This window comes from Mustela lutreola, chromosome 6 (assembly GCF_030435805.1).
Source record: "Mustela lutreola isolate mMusLut2 chromosome 6, mMusLut2.pri, whole genome shotgun sequence".
In the NCBI taxonomy this organism is placed as follows: domain Eukaryota; kingdom Metazoa; phylum Chordata; class Mammalia; order Carnivora; family Mustelidae; genus Mustela; species Mustela lutreola.
This window is the reverse complement of record NC_081295.1, coordinates 197,483-214,189: the sequence shown is the minus strand read 5'-3', so window position 1 is coordinate 214,189 and position 16,707 is coordinate 197,483. Positions and strand designations below refer to the sequence as shown.

Sequence of the window (16,707 nt, the reverse complement as noted above, 5' to 3'; positions counted from 1 at the left end):
TCCCATCTGCACAGGTAATGGACAGCAGGGTCTCCTTCTGGAACGGAAGCTGGCACGAGTGTGCCTGTTCTCACCAGCACGTGCCTCGGCCCGGGCGCACTGGGGCCTCCGGCGTGTGTGGACTCAGCTTGCCCTGTGTTGCACGGCACTTACCCAGGAAGACCGTGACCGTGTCCTTGTGCATAAGCGCCCTGCTGTGAGGTGGCGTCGACCCCTTGCCCTGGTAAAGACCCTTAGGCCGTCCGTGTGTAGGGCAGCAGAAGCCGACAGCCGAGGAAGTATCCTGAAGAGCAGGGTCTGGATTTAAGCAGCGTGCTCACTCACTGAGTCGAGAGCAGAACTCTGACTCTGTCAGTCCGGGGGTGCAGGGAGAGAAGGGCTTTCGTCCCAGGAGGCTGGGCTCGGCGGGAGTGTGACTGCCGAGCTGCAGCCCCCTGGGCTGGGAGGACACTCCTGTCCCCTCTTCCGCCTCCTCCAAGCCTTAGCCCCTAGCCTGGAAGGTAACGGGTCTGAGCTGACACTGGGGTAAGGACAGGAGTGCCTCAGAAGGGAGCAGAGACATTGGCTGGGTTCGTTGTGCGGCTTAGAGACTGAAGAGGTTGCTCTGGTCACAGCTGGGACTCCCCCGTGTGTGTGTGTGTGTGTGTGTGTGTGTGTGTGTGTGTGAGGAGGGCTTCGGCAGCAAAGTGACAGGCACCCCTCCAGGGGCCACATAGGCCAGCCCAAATAGGTCATGGGTAGGGACAGAGTGAGTCTGGCAAGGGGCCCAGCACAGGGGTGTGGGGGCTGCTGCTGGCGGGACTGAAGGTGAGGTGTGCTCAGGGAATGCCTACAGGCCGAGATGGACGACCCAGGTGTGGGGACCCTGTTCTCCTGGTTTGGGTGTCAGAGGTGAGACGGAAAGAGCTCAGTGTGGGGAGGGTCCCACGTGCGATGTGTGTGCACACAGTGGCACCTGCAAGTCTGAAGCTTGTGGAGAGTTAGCGTTGGAGGTGAATTTGGGAAGCGTGAGCCCATTGCGATGTATCAACACAGGGAGAAGAAAGAGGCGTAGCAAAACGATGTCAGCGAGGGGTCCTGCAAACACCTTCCTGAAGGACGGGTGAGAGCTTGGAGAGAAGATGGGTGTGCGGTGGGGGGGCAGAGCGCCCAGGCACAGGGCCGTCTGGAGAAGGGTTGAGGACGCGTGCTGGACTTGACCCTGGAACGGCTTCTGAAGAGTGGTGGCGGGGGTGGGGGGGTGGGGGGGTAGGTGCCGGGGCTGGAGAGAGCGACACCCCCTTGGGGAGTGTGGAGAAGGAGGGACGGGGCTGTTCACGGGGTGGCCGTGCGTGGGGGGGGGCACCCGAGGGAGGAGAAGGAAGGTTCCCTCTTCAGTGCCACCTGCTGTGTGTGCCGTCTCTCTGGCTCGCGTGGCATTGCCCGACCCCTCGCAGCAGTGAGGGCTCGGTCCTTTCTAGGCAGCAGAGAAGCACTGAGGATTGAAGAGTTAACCTCGAAAGTTGGGATCCAAAGGGAAGTGATTATGTTTGAAAAATGAAATTATCAACACATCCAGCTCTTTAAGACTCTGACTTTATTTCTGGTTTACGTGTTTTTCTTGATTTAAAGTTTATTTTTAGCACCTGGTAATTAAAACTGTACTAGAGGTTCCCAAAATGCCCATGTCTGTTGGTGGAATTATCCTCAATGAACACACTTTGCAAAGACTCCGTAAGTACAAGGAAGCAAGTGCCGGTCTCTGGGCTGTGGCCCATCTATTTAAAGTGCTCACCTGCCAGCGCATGTGTTTATTTTTGTCATGCCCAGAATTGCTGGTATACGTGGGATATAATTTTAAGGATTCTTAAAATGAGGGTGTATGAACTGGAACAGGAGAAAAATACATCTTTACTTTTACCACCTTCTAACTTAAATCCATCCTTTTATTTACAACGGAGCCCACAGATCCTAGTAATGGCAGCAGCAGCTGTGGGTGTGTCACCAGTGAGGGTCACGGAGGTCTGATGGCACCTTACAGTTGGGGAAATGCGTGCGTGTCCTTGCCTGTACCCTCGTCTCCAGCTTAGTTACTACACTCACTGCTCTCGCGTAATCATTTGAAGATAGGCAAAGAAGTGGGTAAATTCATAGATCATAAATTCAGGTTATTTTAAAAAGTTAATTAATTTTTAAGATTTTATTTATTTAATTTGACAGAGATGCAGAGAGAGAGGGAACATAAGCCATAAGCAGGCGGAGTAGGAGAGGGAGAAGCAGGCTCCCCGCTGAGCAAGGAGCCCGATGCGGGGCTCGATCCCAGGACCCCGGGATCATGACCTGAGCCGAAGGCAGATGCTTAACGACTGAGCCACACAGGCGCCTCAAATTTAAGTTATTTTTAAAATTGTACTTCATTATAATTAATTCTTCAAGCTTCTAAGTTATTCTGAGAAAGAATCCGTATGTTTCACCAGACTGCCAAAAATATTTATGATCTGAAGATGCCGAGACCCCTGGCTGAGGAGACCAAGGATGCTGGGACTGCCCTCAGGACTGGGAGACTGAGGTCGTCTGGGTGGATTTTCCTGTCGAAGACTAATAAAAACCCTCCCAAAAAAGTATTAAAAAAATAGATTTGAAGTATCAGATGGCTAAAAGGGTCATGAAGAATTACTGAGTCAAGACTGTAGAAAACAGAAGTCCGGGAAGGGCAGCCAAGCATTGGGAACCACTTTTGCTCCAGCGTATATACCTGGTAAGAAAGTAGAAAACATAATTGGCCACAGTCAGGAGTAGAGGAGGTGTCCCACAGGCCCTGCCAAGAGCACAGGGGTCACGTGCTCTGGGCAGCTTCGAACGCAGACAAGTTTAGCAGCTTAGACGGAGTGGACTAGATCTCCCCAAAGCACAAGTGACTGTGACCCATGCATTATCTAATAGGTTTTAGACAGCCCCTTAACCGTTAAGAAAATTTCATTCACAGTTTTTAAAACTCTGCAAAATACACCTGTAACCCAGTTGGTTTCACTGGGTCATTTATCAGCGTTCAAAGAGTTAATGCCAGTTCTTCTCATTATCTTCCAGAAAATATAAGAAGATGGAATACTTCCCAACGAGACCAGATTTACCCTGATACCAAAACCAGATAAATGAATTACAAAAAAAAAGCACACAGTGTCCCACATGAACACAGATACAGACATCCTTAACAAAATGTAGCAGACCGAACCAAGCAGTGTGTAGAAAGAAGTCTTTTACCATGGCCAAGTGGGGTTGTTTACTGCCGAGATGCATGGCTGATTCAGAATTCAAAAACCTGTCTGTGTAATTCCCTCCTAGGCTACTGAGGAAGAATCACACGGCCCTGTCAAGTGTTCAGAAAAATCATTTCACAAAATTCAGTACCCATTTGTGACAAAACGTCAAAGAACAGGAGTAGAGGGGGCCTTCTTCAGCCTGATAACGCATATCTGCTCAGTGCCCTGCCGTTGACACCGTGACAGGCCACAGGCCTCCCCCTGAGGCGGCAGGGGGACGTCTGCCCGCACCATCCCACTCGAGAGCCCAGAGCTGGCAGGTGTGGCCTGTGCACTGAGGCAGAGAAAGGCGCTAACAGGTATTCGGATCACTGAGGGACAGAAAGACGGTCCCAATTTGCAGATGACGTGATTCTGTACGCAGAGAATCCCAAGGAATCCATCAAAAAACTCCTAGAGCTAGTGGGAGTTCAGGTTCAGCAAGATCTCAGGCTAAAGACCAACATAAAAACAAAAGATTGCATCTCTGTATACTAAGATTTTAAAGATAACACCACTTAAATTGTTCCATAAAAATGAATTACCAAGGTATAACCCTAACAGTATCTGTGTGCCGAGAATTACAAATGCTGGTGAAAGAGGTCCGAGGAGGCTCGAGTTTTGGGAGAGGCGGATACACCGTGCTCGTGGACTGCACGTGCTTGCACAGTGGAGAGATCCGTTCTCCCCAACGGATTCCTAGCAGAGTCCCAGCAAGGTTTTGTGCTATTATTGACACGACAAGATTATTCTAGAATTCATACAGCAGAGAACAAAATAGAGCCAAAACAGTCCTGGAAAGGAAGAATGGTGTCGGAGGAGTATCGCTGTTAACGTGGGTGCTGATGCGGCTCGTCATGTCGCTGCACCTGTCAGGACTGCAGATCAGCTGAGGGTCGGACGCACGGGTCAGGGAATTGGAAGCAGGACCACACGGGGACCGCCGCCCGCTTCCTGCGAAGCTGAGGTCTCGGCTGAGGTCTGGGCAGCAGTACGCTGGAGCTGTTGCACAACCACAGGCAAAACACAGGAGTCCTGACCTTCACCTCACTGGTCCTGCGAGCTAGATGCAGCATGTGCTGCTGTAGGACTTCTGGGTGAAAATGGAAAACTTCGGAATCGAGGGCTAGGTAGAGAGTTCCAAGGTTTCGCATCAAAAGTGTGATCCGTGAGAGAAAAAAAGCAGTAAGTTGGACTTCATCAGAATTAAAAACATCTGGTCTGTAAAAAGTGAGGAAATGATAAGCTGCCGAATGGGAGAAAGTATGTGCCAACACAAGTCTGATGAAGGTCTTGTAAGTAGAACACGTAAGGAGTCTCAAAACTCGGTAGTAAAAACCAGTCCACTTAGAAAATAGGCAAAGACATAAACAGATGTTTCACCGGGAAAGATGTTTGCCGTGTCGCACGCTCAGCACAGCGGCAGCGAGGGGCTGCCGGACGGCCGGAGCAGCACGCCGATGGCAGCAGGATGGGGTACTCACGCGCCGGGGGGGCTTGGGGTGGGCGCGTGAGCCCCTGAGCACGCATGTATCGCATGCCTCAGCAGCTCCCCCGACAGTGTTTGTCCCACAGACGTGGGGCTTCTGCCCACGGCAGACGTGGCCGTGAGTGTTCCCCACAGGTGCACGTGTGATGGCAGGAGCTGGGAACGAGACCGACGTCTTCACTGAGGCAAACACTCCAAGGCCGGTGGGGCCGGCGGTGAGAGGCAGGGCCCGACACACTCGCTGCATGAGCGGATCTCGGGGGACCATGCAGGGTGACGAAGCCAGTCCCCACACGGCCATGCTCTGAGAGCCATGCTGGGGAGATAGAGGAGGGGGCGGGCAGGGCTACCCCCCAGGCTCTGCACGACGGAGGCTCTGTATCTGACGTGGTGATGGTGGTCATGCAGATGACATCTGTGACATCACACACATGTCTACGTGTGGGGACGGGCCCATCTCCTGGTCTGGATGCCGCACTGTGGCACGGAGGGTTGAGTACTAGGGGTGATGAGGGGGCGTCCGTGGGACCTGCGGTACGGCCTCTGCAGCTTCTTGCGAATCTGTCGTCATTGCAAGATAAAAATCCCAGACCGGCCATGTACTGCCTCCGACACACTCCCAAGACGGAGGGACACGGAGACTCTGGGAGGCGAGGATAGAGGTGAACGGGGCTCTCACTCTGAGAAACTAGTGTGACAGGATGAGAAAAATAGACTTCGAGTGGGGATGCTTCCTAGAGAGACGGTGGTGGTCCGCACCGGGGGCGTCAGGACCCTAACTGGGCCGGTTCACGTGGGCAGCTTCAGAAATACGGGAAACGGAGACTTCAGGGACAGCAGAGAGAAACGCTCCAGGGCAGAAACGCTCCCAGGCTCCGCGCACTGGGGCCCTGTGGGCCAGACCCAGCCTGCAGCTTGTGCTTGCGCCATCCTGCGAGCTAAGAGTGGTTTTTACGTTTTTGAAGAACATTCACCAGAGGCTCTACAAGGCCAACAGAGCCTGGCATATTAACCATCTTGGCCCTTTACAGAAAAAGTTTATTGAGTCCTGCTTTAACCCGTTCCTCTGCAGAGCATGGAACAAGCAGAGGGGAAATCACTAAGGGTCAGAGGCTGAGAGCACAGTGAACACAGGCCCTCCTGGCCCCACTGGCTCCCAGAGTTGCAGGACACTGCGCTCGGAGATGGCTGACGTGGACCGTGCAACCGTCCTAGAGCCCCCGCTGGTCTCAGACCATTGAGGCCATCCTTCTGCTTTCTGACAACAGTGGGAATGATCTGAAAATCAATAATAACAAAAATTAAAACAGTCACTTGAATATTAAATAGAATATTTCCAACTCATGTACAAATAGAAATCACAGTAGACATTATGAAATAATCTGAACGACAGTGAAAATAGTCATACTGAAATTAGCAGATAAAGCCAAAAGCTGTTCTTAGAAGGAAACTTACAGCATTAAAGTGAATGTTTGAAAAGGGAGGCCCAGAGCCTGTGGCATGAGTAGATGTCTCAGTAATTAGAAATGAACAGACCAAACCCAAAGAGGGCGGTAGGAAGCAGATAGTAAACGAGCAAGAATCAGTGACTAAGTGGCCCATCTGAGGAGGAAGAGGGCCCCCCCGTAGCACCCGTAGGCGCTGAGGGGCGCTAGAGTGGGCTGCGTGGCTGAGTCCGTTAAGCGGCCACTTGGTTTGGGCTCAGCTCAGGGTGAGTGGGGTCAGCGTGCGGTCAGCGTGAGGTTCTCGCTCGCTCTCTAAGGTAAACAAAAATCTTTTTTTAAAAAGATAATCAGGATATTGGGAACAACACTATACCACTAAATTTGGGAAGTTGGTAAAATGAACAAGCTCCTTGAAAAACCCACCATAGGGACGCCTGGGTGGCTCAGCTCAGGTCATGGTCCCAGAGTCCTGGGATCGAGCCCCGCATCGGGCTCTCTGCGCAGCGGGGAGCCTGCTTCCCCGTCTCTCCCTGCCTGCCTCTCTGCCTACTTGTGATCTCTTTCGGTCTCCGACAAATAAACAAAATCTTAAAAAAAAAAAAAAAAAACCCACCGTAGTAAGACTGGAGTGTGATGATAGAGAGTCCGAATGGTTCTGAATCTCCTGAGGACTGTGAAGGAAACCGCAGACCCCACCGGCTCCTGGCCAGCGTCCCCAAACCTCAGGAGGAAGCGCCACGAGGGTCACTTGTCCACCTTGTCTTAACAGGCCCAGCAAAACCGGGGCACCGAAGACATGAGAACACATGAAAACTAGAGGCCATTCTGTTTCGTGAAAATAAATTCAAAGCTTCCACACAAAAATTAGCAGTCTGGCTATACATAACCTTGATGCAAAGTTAACGTTTGAAAACCAGTGCGCTTCGCTATAACGCAATAAATAAATAAAAGCATATGTTTTTGTTAGTAGATGCAGGAAAACTATATGGTTCAATTCAGTACTTGGTCATGATAAAATCTCAGTAAGTCAGACTAGAAGGCCGCTTCCTTGATGTAGCAAAGATTAAATCTACAGTAGAAATCAGACTTAATGGTGAAATACTGAAAGGTTTTTTTTCCTGTCTAGTGGGAGTGAGTCGGGGGAACCTTTTTTTTTTTTCTTTTAAAGATTTGGTTTATTTATTTGATAAATAAATATTTATTTGAGCCACCCAGGCGCCCCTTGGGGGTACCTTTTAGCACTTTGGTTAAACTGGGAGCCTTGGCAAGAAAATCAGTCTTAGGAAAGAAATATAAGGTGTAGAGTTTAAAAGAAATAAAACTTAACCATCTTTGACAGATGGCATGATTGTATAAATGGAAAATCATTTCTACAGATCAGCCCTTAGAATTAGTAACCAAGGGGCACCTGGGTGGCTCAGTGGGTTAAGCGTCTGCCTTTGGCTCAGGTCATGATCTCAGGGTCCTGGGATCGAGCCCCGTATCGGGCTCTCTGCTCAGTGGGGAGCCTGCTTCCCCACCCCACCCCCTGCCTGTCTCTCTGACTACTTGTGATCTCTGTCTGTCAAAAAAAAAAAAAAAAAAAAGTAACCAAATTTAATAGGTGCTGGAATCAGAGTCGGCATCTACAACCCACACGAATGCTGTAAAACAAGGCAAGTAAAAATAACCCCCCGGGTTTTTTACGTTTACACTAACATCAAAGGAAGAACATGAAATAGCAAAAAAAAGCCATACAAAATGTCTACATTGACAGGCACAGCGTTTCTGAAAGAACCTAACGTGAGACCCCTCCGTAGAAAGGCGTCTTTGGCCCCCAGAGTCACGCATAGAACCCAGGAGTTCCCTGTGGGCGCAGCGTGTGCTGGGACAGTGGGGACAGCCCCCTGCTCGCTGTGGTAGCCTCCCAAGGGGTGTCCCCGGAAGTAGCTGGACACAGCAGTGCCCACTGCCTGATTCCTTCTCGTAAATTCACGAGCCTGCAAAGCCAGTCACAGTTTGAGCCTTTGGCTAGCGCTTATGGCTCCGGGGCAGGGAGGGTGCCGGGGAGGCTTTCTGGGCATGGCAGCGTGTGCTCTGTGGCCTAAGTGTAGGCTGCACTGTTGGTGAAAATGTGGTACCTTGTGGTACACATGGGATCCGTGTTCTGGACGGGGTGTACCTTCTTTACAACTTACTATAAAATACACAGAGGTGTAGAAGGGCAGAGCACAAAGCGTGAACAAGAATTGTTTCTGTTGCAGAAAAATCTGCCAAGTTAGAGAAGTGCCTCCAGCACATGGAGAAAATACGTCAAGTCTGTGTCTGGGCACCTTTGCCACCAGCTGCTCTGACTGCATGGTCACCGTGGTCCCAGCGCTGGGGTGAGAGCCCGCGGTGATGGGGCCGGGGTGGGGAAGCTCAGGGCTGCTGGAAGTCTGCAAGGAGGAAGAAGCAGAGCTGGGACGTCCTAGACTCCGGTTATCCTGTGGCGCGTTGTCCAGACCGGAGGGCTGAGCCACGTGGGGCCCTGAGCCCCTGAAATGTCGCTGGGGCATCTGAGGAACAGTATTTGATTTGGGCTCCTCTTAAATCAGATACCACATGGCTCCTGAGTCCTGGCTAGGACTGTGCGGTTCTAGACAGACAGTGACAGCACGTGCGTGGGCGGGGACGTGTGGGAGCTCCATGCGCAGTGAGGCCGACAGTGTTGCAGGGCCGAGGCAGGGGGCGCGGCAGCGGGCACGGGCCTCACCCGGAGGCTCCCGCAGAGCAGAGGGAGTGAAGACACCCACTTCTAACTATCCGGCGTCCCCTCAGCCCCACGGACCTGTTTGTGGTTGCTCTTTCTAGGAGAATGTGAAAAGCTGTGCCTACAGCAGACACTTTCATTAGACCCTAGACGGAGGCGCTTGGGGGCTCTGTCAGTGAGGCGTCTGCTTCGGCTCAGGTCATGATCCCGGGGTCCTGGGATCGAGCCCCTCGTCTGGCTCCCTGCTCAGTGCGAAGCCTGCTTCCCACATTCCCTCTGCCTCTCCCCCTGCTTGTGCTTGCTTGCTCTCAGATAGTTAAAACCTTAAAAAAACAAAACCCCCACACACCCCTTAGTTAACTCTGGGGTAATTGTAGCTCGTGATAACTTTTGAAAAGTGATGATCAGTTTTATTTTAATAAGCAAAGTGAATCCTTACTTATTAAGGGGATGAAACGTCTGTGACTTCGTTCGCAGTTTATTTTGGTTTTATAAACTGTACTGGACATGCGGTGACACCTAGAATAGCCACTGTGTAATTTGAGCAGCATTGGTCAGGCAGACACCGAGGAACTCGGTAGACACGAGCGAGGTTACCTGTTCACGTGGGTGCGTCGGCACGGGCCCCGCGTCCCAGAAGCGGACGTGGCTCCGTCCGTGCGCGCAGAGAATGTGTGACGTCACAACAAGAAGAAATACTTAATGTTCGTGTGACTTAATTTGTGAAAAGTTACCCAGTCATCAGTGCTGTGAGATAATTAACCCGTTTATTAGGACAGCTGAGTGCTGCTTAAGCATACGATGGCCTCGCTGGTGTCTCACACCGTCCTCTCTCAGCCTCCTTCCCTGGCTGTGTGCCCGCAGCAGCTGACCTTGCAGTGTTCCTGGTGGACCGGGGCTCTGACCTGTGGAGGGGCAGTTCTGAGTTGCGCACACAGGTCCGGGCAAGCATCTGGGTGTGCATAATAGGTGTGTGAGAGCATGCACACTCGTGCTGCGGCTCCCCTCCCGTGGCCGCGGGGCTCCCCGAGGGCCTGGGGGCACCACACACGTGGCTGCCGTGCAGCACCGAGGGACGGGGTGTCTCCTGCCTCATGCGCGCGTGATGACTCCTCTCCGTTCTCCGTTTGCGCCCCACAGCTTGACTACATCGACCCCCGAGCTGTGCAGCTTGGCTCCCTCCTCGTCCGCGGCCTCACCACTCTGGTCTTGGTCAACAGCGCGTGCGGCTTCCCCTGGAGGACGAGTGACTTCATGCCCTGGAACGTGTTTGACGGGAAGCTGTTCCATCAGAAGTACCTGCAGGCAGAGAAGGGGCACAGCGTGGAGGCGCTCGTGGAGCAGAACGTGAGTCCACGGTTCCTTCGTGTTCGAGACAGCGGGTTTGAGGTCAGGCGCTCGGAGGAGCCCTAGAGCTCCGAATCCTGGGCCAGACATGGGTTCTGTGTGTCCTGTGACCGCTCTCCTGGGACGGGCAGACCAGACCTCCTTCCCAGAGACCTCCCTGTGGAGAAGGCACGTGTTCCCGGGCTTAGAAATTCTAGTTTACACCGACTGTAGGTTGCGTGGTTGCAGTTACCGTGCTTTCCATAGAGGCTTATTCCAGAAAGGCAGGAACACGGTTGGAGAGGCCTAAGGCTTCAGCGTCACCAGATCTCATAGCTTCTCCCAAAATCCTGCTAGAGGGCTTGAGGAGCCAAAGCCCCCCTGAGGGCCGGCAGGGAGCGCCCCCCCCAGTCCAGCGCGGCCCCCCTTCACGGCCTTTCTCTCCTTGGTCTTCACGAATCAAGGACTGTTTCCCCAGAGGCGCCTTCGCGGACGTCAGACTAATTCAGTAGGAATGATTGTCTTCACTTGAAAACATCCCCTGGGGGCTGCTGGTTCCGTTGGGAATGTGGGCTCTGTGATGGCCGGCTGTGCTCGTGCCGTGCTCCTTCCTGGGAGGCCTCCGGGGAGGGCCCCCGCCAGGCTCCCAGGGAGCGTGTTACAGTAGCCTCAGGGAGGTGTGGGACCCTGCGGCCGCCGAGCAGTCACCGTCCCCATGTGCTTCAGTTGCATACAAGGCCTCTGGGGAGATGCTGCCGACCCTGTGCTTCTCCCAGACTAATAACCAGGGTGTCCTTCGGGATTTGGAAGCACTAGTATTGCGTGCAGGCACTCGCGGGGTCGTGAGGGAGGGTGTGCTCAGATCGCCGTGTGCGGAAGCGGGGAAGGGTCAGAGCAGACAGCAGCAGACAGCAGAGCCCCAGCTGTGGTCCCGTGTCTGATGTGCCGGCCACACATGGGGTGACCACAGGTTCGGGCAGGTGAGGCCCCGTGTCAGCAGTGAAGGACCGTTTTCTGAGAACCTCTTGTCAAGTCTCAGTGTTGAAGGAAGTGCTCCCCGGTGTCCTTGGACACCACGGCCACCGTTGTGTCTCCTGAGTGTGTGCATCGGCCTGACACGGCTCCCGCCGTCTGCTCTGTTCGCAGAGGTCCCGGCTGACCAAGTTCCACGCTCTGAAGTCAGTCGTGTGCAAGGCGTGCATGAAGGAAAACAGACGCATCGTCAGCCGGCAGCACGGGCGCTCCCAGCAGCCAGGTGGGTGTCGCGGGCCTCGGCCCCGCCGGGCGGGCCTTACGGTGCGGGGTGTCGGCAGCCGGCCCACGAGTCTGGGAGAAACACGCACTCACCACGCTCAGCGCTCCCCGGCAGTTTCCCTTCTGTCCCTTCAGGAAAGGTGTCCCCCAGAGATCGCACCTGCTCTCCCCATGACTCCAGCTCCCCAGTGGCCTGCACCAGCCCGCAGAGGTCCCCGCAGCCAGAGCTGCTGCTGAGGTGCTGGTTTATGTGACCAGAGTTCATTCTTTTCGGAGTAGACCTTGGCATGGAAAGAAGGCAAGCGGAACGGAGCAGAAGCAGCCTCGGTTCTGTCAGGAGAACGAATGTGGACCGATAAGGCGTTTCTGCGTTGTTTCTGTGCTCGTTGTGGTGACCTGCACGGTGTGTGTCCTGCCTGTCCTGACCCCCCAGCTTCTCCCATTTCCCATGCGCTGTTTCCTAAAACAGAGCACCACAGTTTGCGAATTAGAAGTCACCGTGTAGTCAGAGTTCGACGCGTGTTGCCGACGTGTTTTCTACAAACCCTCCTCTGCGGCTTCACTAGTGACGAGGACCTGCTGTCCCCTGGCCCCATTTTCCAGTGTGGTGTGTTAGTCACGTGATAGGCGCACAGTGTGTTTCACTGACCGGATGAGTCTCTGTAAGTGCAGGTGACTGTCATGGGGTCCGTTTGTTGAAGAGTCTGATTATTTCACGTCCCCCTTGGGTTAGGATCCGTGCCTGTCAGTCCAGCAGCTCCGTCTCTCTGCTTGCTGGAGCTCGAGAACTCCCCTGGGTCCTGCCTCGCAGACTGTCTGCTGGGCTCTGCTGGGCACTGGCTGAGCAGGTCTCCTGTGTCCGGTGCCGTGTGTGGGGCCTGAAGGAAGGAGAGGGGCTTCCCTGTTTCCCAGGAGTCACAGACTCCCGTCTTGTCTTAACCCTTTCGTGGGCCCTTTAGCTTTCTCCTGACAGCTGAGGAGAGGCCAGATTTGAGACCCCCAAGCAAGAGCTTATTCCTCTCAAAACAGATGTGCAGCGCTCTGCCTTTGTTGCCTGCACAAAGGCCGGCCGGCGGCCCGTCCTGCGCGCTCAGAGTCTTGGGCTCCTGGGCGGGAGCCACAGGTAGCAGGATGCAGGCTGCTGTCAGCTGGCGGGAGGCGCCCACACTTTCTCATGTACTTTCTAGTCGAGGCAAGTGGTCGGGGTGTCAGAGCTTAGGAGTCTCGAAGAGTGAGGGGCGCCTGGGTGGCTCAGTGGTTTAAAGCCTCTGCCTTCTGCTCAGGTCATGATTCCAAGGTCCTGGGATCGAGCCCCACATCGGGCTCTCTGCTCGGCAGGGAGCTGGCATCCCCCCCCACTCTCTGCCTGCCTCTCTGCCTACTTGTGATCTCTGTCTGTTAAATAAATTAAAAAAAAAAAAGAAGTCTCGAAGAGGGAACTTGAGGGTGGTTAAGTGTGTGGGGAATTGGGGGGAGGGCGCTCCTCGGTCCAGCCCTTGGGGTCCCGGGACCCCTGCCTACCCAGAGCCCGAGCACTGGAGCCCCGGAGGCAGGGTCCGTCAGAACCGACGACCTGAGGACCTGCTCTGGCCCAGCATCTGCCGGGCCACTCGTCTCACCTGCACGGGGTCTCCTGGGGACCGTGTTTACATTCAGACACCCACCGCCCTCCGCCCCCAGTCCCAGCTGTGGCCCCTCAGTCTGCGTTTTTCACGGGCTTTCCCTGTGACTTAAGGAAACCGGAAGTTTGGGAAGCGCCGACCTGGTGCCACCTTGCTTCCTTCTTAGACGTGATGTGTCCTTGGGGTTAGGTGTGTGGTGGCCTCCTAACGTGTACTGATCTCGTGTCCCCACAGGCAGGTGGGGCAGGCAGGGATCCGGCTCCCACAGGACGAGCTCTGGGTACAGCCGGGCAGGCCACGGACAGCACTGGAGGGACCAGGGAGCAGGTAAGAGGCTGGCGGCCGGCGGTGGCTCACGAGGGCGTCGCACCTGGGCTGGAGGGCCGCCGGCGGACAAGCGCCGCACGTTCTGGTGGAGGACTGAAGCGCAGGCTCAGGCTCCAGGCCGGTCTGTCCCTGCTCCTTGCCGCTTTTTCTTCCATTCAGGATCCTGTTCTTGACAGTCTACTTGGAGGGAGGCTCTTGTGCTGCTGTCACACACACGCGTCCCTCTAATGAAGAAAGAGCACGTGGCGTGTTCTGTGGCTTGGCTTGTATATGTGGGACCCTTTAGGGGATCCAGGAAATGAATCCTTCACTTCTTGGGTGTGTAGTACGGATGTCTGCAAAAGCTGACTTCATACGTAATGATTCCCATCTTACATACAGAGGGAACCTCATGAGTATTGACCATTGCTGTAGGTGTCGCTCTCACGTGCTGTCCGCTGCAGGGTCCCCCAGCACTGGCTAGTGGAAACCCCCACTGCCACCTGAAGCTACCAGACGGCCGACCCAGTGGGCGTAGTGGCCTCTCCCCTGCCACCTCCAGGCCCAGGGCGGCATGCGGCGACTCCACCCGGACCTCGGAGTGTTGCTGCCGGTGCAGCGTGTGTGGGACGAGGGCGTGCCCGTCTCCCTCACCTCGAGCTTCTTGAGGTGGCTTCTCACGTTGAAGCAACTGCTGCTGATGGAACAAAACTTAAAACAGGGCACCCAGGGGACACAGAGGGTCTGTCAGCCGACCTGGGGTCAGACCGTGTCAGCCACCGCCACGGGTTTGCATCCGCGCGGCGAGCAGACGTCTGCAAGGGCAGGCTCGGCGCTTTCACGCTGCGTCCACTGGGCGCGCTGCCGGCCGCGGGTAGAGCTGCGCCGCCCGAGGTCCAGGGGTCCTGTGTGGGGAGGGCCCCCCTCCCTGGGCTCCCGGAGGCCCCAGGCAAGTGTGCCTATGTGGCCCTGCGGCGCTGGCTGTCTGCCTCTGCTGAGGGCTGGTGGGCAGAGTGCAGAATGCCGGCTCCTAGCCCCTTAGGATGCCAGGCCTTCCTCCAGCGACCGGGAGGGCCTGGAGACGTGTGCGTGCAGTGCCGCCTCCCCGCGGTCTTCGTGGAGGAGTCCGATGAGGTCTTCCTGACAGTGTTACGTCCTCAGAGTCCGGTGAGAGGGAGCAGACGCTTCGGGGGTTTGTGCACAGGAGGCAGAGCCCCAGGGAGCCGCGTGGGCCTGGAAGGGCAGCGGGAGGGAGGCTCATGGGCAGTGAGGTTGGCGGACAGCAGAGGAGCGGTGCTTCCAGGGCCTCACAGCCTTGGTCAGAGCCCCAGAGGTCACTCCAGATGAGTTGCTGCATGTGTCCGTTCTGGGCATGTTACCTGTGGCCGCCGGCCTGCCCTGCGGAGCTCAGAGCCTGCACCCCTTCTCCACAAAGCTGTTTGCGGATGCCCACAGGGTCGGAATCAGGCTCCTGTACCGTTTGAAGTTCAGTATGCACTGGGCCGGGAGCAGAGTGGGGGTCCAGCCCTATGTGCCCAGGTAGTCCACGTGTAAGTAGCAGGAGCCTGGGCCCCTGTCACCCTTGCAGCTGTGGAGTCCGACTGCTGCGACCCTGGCCCTCCAGGGAGGGTTAGAGCACAGCTGCCCGGCTCGGGGAGCAGGGTGAGGGCAACCCCGTTGGACAGGTTTCCGGCAGCTTGACATGACAGGGCGCGCAGTCCTCCCTGCGTCCCTCCGAGCAGATGGCAGAGGCCTCCGCAGCGGCGCCTCTCCGTGCTGTCACTGGTGTGGGAAATGGTGACTGACATTCCTCTTAATCCCCTTGGGCCTGGGCTTGTCTCCTTTCCTTCCTGCCGGGTCTCGGGAACCGGGAGAGTTTCGGCCATATGACGTCATGGGGAGAAGGGCTGCCAGGGAGGCCTGGGCACAGGTGGGGGAGACCGTGAGTCTCCAGGCCGATGAGCACATCAGTGGGGCCCGTGGCCCTGCGCGTGCTTCCCCGGAGACGCTCCCTGGGCTGTGGTCCCTGCCGCGTCATCAGCAGGCAGCCTGGGCAGGCCTTGGTGTCCTACCGGCTGGGTCCCAGGGTTCCAGGCAAGCTGGGTGCAGTCGCCCTACTGAGTCCTTGGATTTGAGTCTCTCAGAACCGTTGGAGGATGTCTTTCTGTCTCTCCTCATCCCCAGAGGAAGCCTGCTGCAGAGGTTCTCACAGGCAGGACCCACTGCTCACCAGTGACCTGACCTGAGCACAGGTCCCCCACGCACATGAGTGACCACCCGGATTTCAGGGAGCGTTTGCAATGCTTAAGGATGTTTGTCAGATGGGGTCCGAGGCCTGGAGAAGCCTGTTTTCCCTCTTCTGTTGTGGTTACATAGAAGCAAGGAGACTGTAACAGACACAAAAGCAAGAGGCTGAAGCTGCCCCAGGTGCCCAGGTTTGCAGGAACCTCCTCCTCAGGGCCAGGACCGCAGCGGCCACACGGAAGACTGGGGATGCTGGTGCAGGAGGGCTCGGGGCTGAAACACGTGCCCTGTGAGACCACAGGTCAGAGGCAGAATTGCACCGGGTGGGTTCTGAGCTAAGATCAGATTTCAGAATCTGGGGATGGAATGCTGGCTTCAGGAGCACAGTCCCTGGTGTCATCAGGGCGTGTGGTGGCAGGTGGCAGGTACACCGTGGCTGGCACAGCAGAGCACACGGATGTGCTGAAGCCTGCGCAGACCGCCTGAACTGATGTGACATGGAGTCGGCCGCCCCGAGAGCTGGAGCGTGGGGTGTCTCCCAAGCCTCCCTCAAGGCGGTGGCTCAGCAAAGACAGATGTCTCACGTGGAGAAACGTTCACAGAAGTGTTCCTGGTGGAGCCATGTGTTGTCTGATTTCAGATACTCCTGTGTGAGATGCGAGCCACACACGCATAGAAAGTCTTTTATTAGAGCTGGCACGTTATTTAAGGTCAGGGAATCCACCTTTTCAGTTTTGTCACTGTGATAGAATTAAGACGTCATCGTTGCTGGGCCCACACACTGTTTGCTCCCTTATGTCTACCTTTGAACTCCGGTCTGAGGATCTTTTAGAGATATTTAAGTAGTCCGAGTAGAAAGTTGTCACTACTTCCTGGACAGAGTTAACAGACAGAATTCTTTATGTAAAATTAAAAATGCCTCCGAACGTGTGTACTGAGTTACCAGGAGACAGGGAGGGCGGAGGAGGGGCGAGCACCAGCAGCAGCCGTGGCCGCCTCCGTGAACCCACAG

At 55.3% G+C, this 16,707-nt stretch overlaps 1 protein-coding gene across 8 annotated transcripts in view; it reads left to right on the top strand.

Moving 5' to 3' along the window:
* Positions 1-16,707, top strand: part of FAM120B (family with sequence similarity 120 member B) — an 88,906-nt gene that overhangs the window by 52,119 nt on the left and 20,080 nt on the right. For 7 of the 8 annotated variants that reach the window (XM_059176441.1, XM_059176442.1, XM_059176443.1 and 4 more), the window contains 3 exons: positions 10,084-10,290; positions 11,416-11,524; positions 13,380-13,472. In XM_059176441.1, the coding sequence (XP_059032424.1) occupies positions 10,084-10,290; positions 11,416-11,524; positions 13,380-13,472 (409 nt within the window). Of the gene's footprint in view, positions 1-10,083; positions 10,291-11,415; positions 11,525-13,379; positions 13,473-16,707 lie in introns of those variants that run through there. The other variant, XR_009354383.1, reaches the window with a different exon arrangement.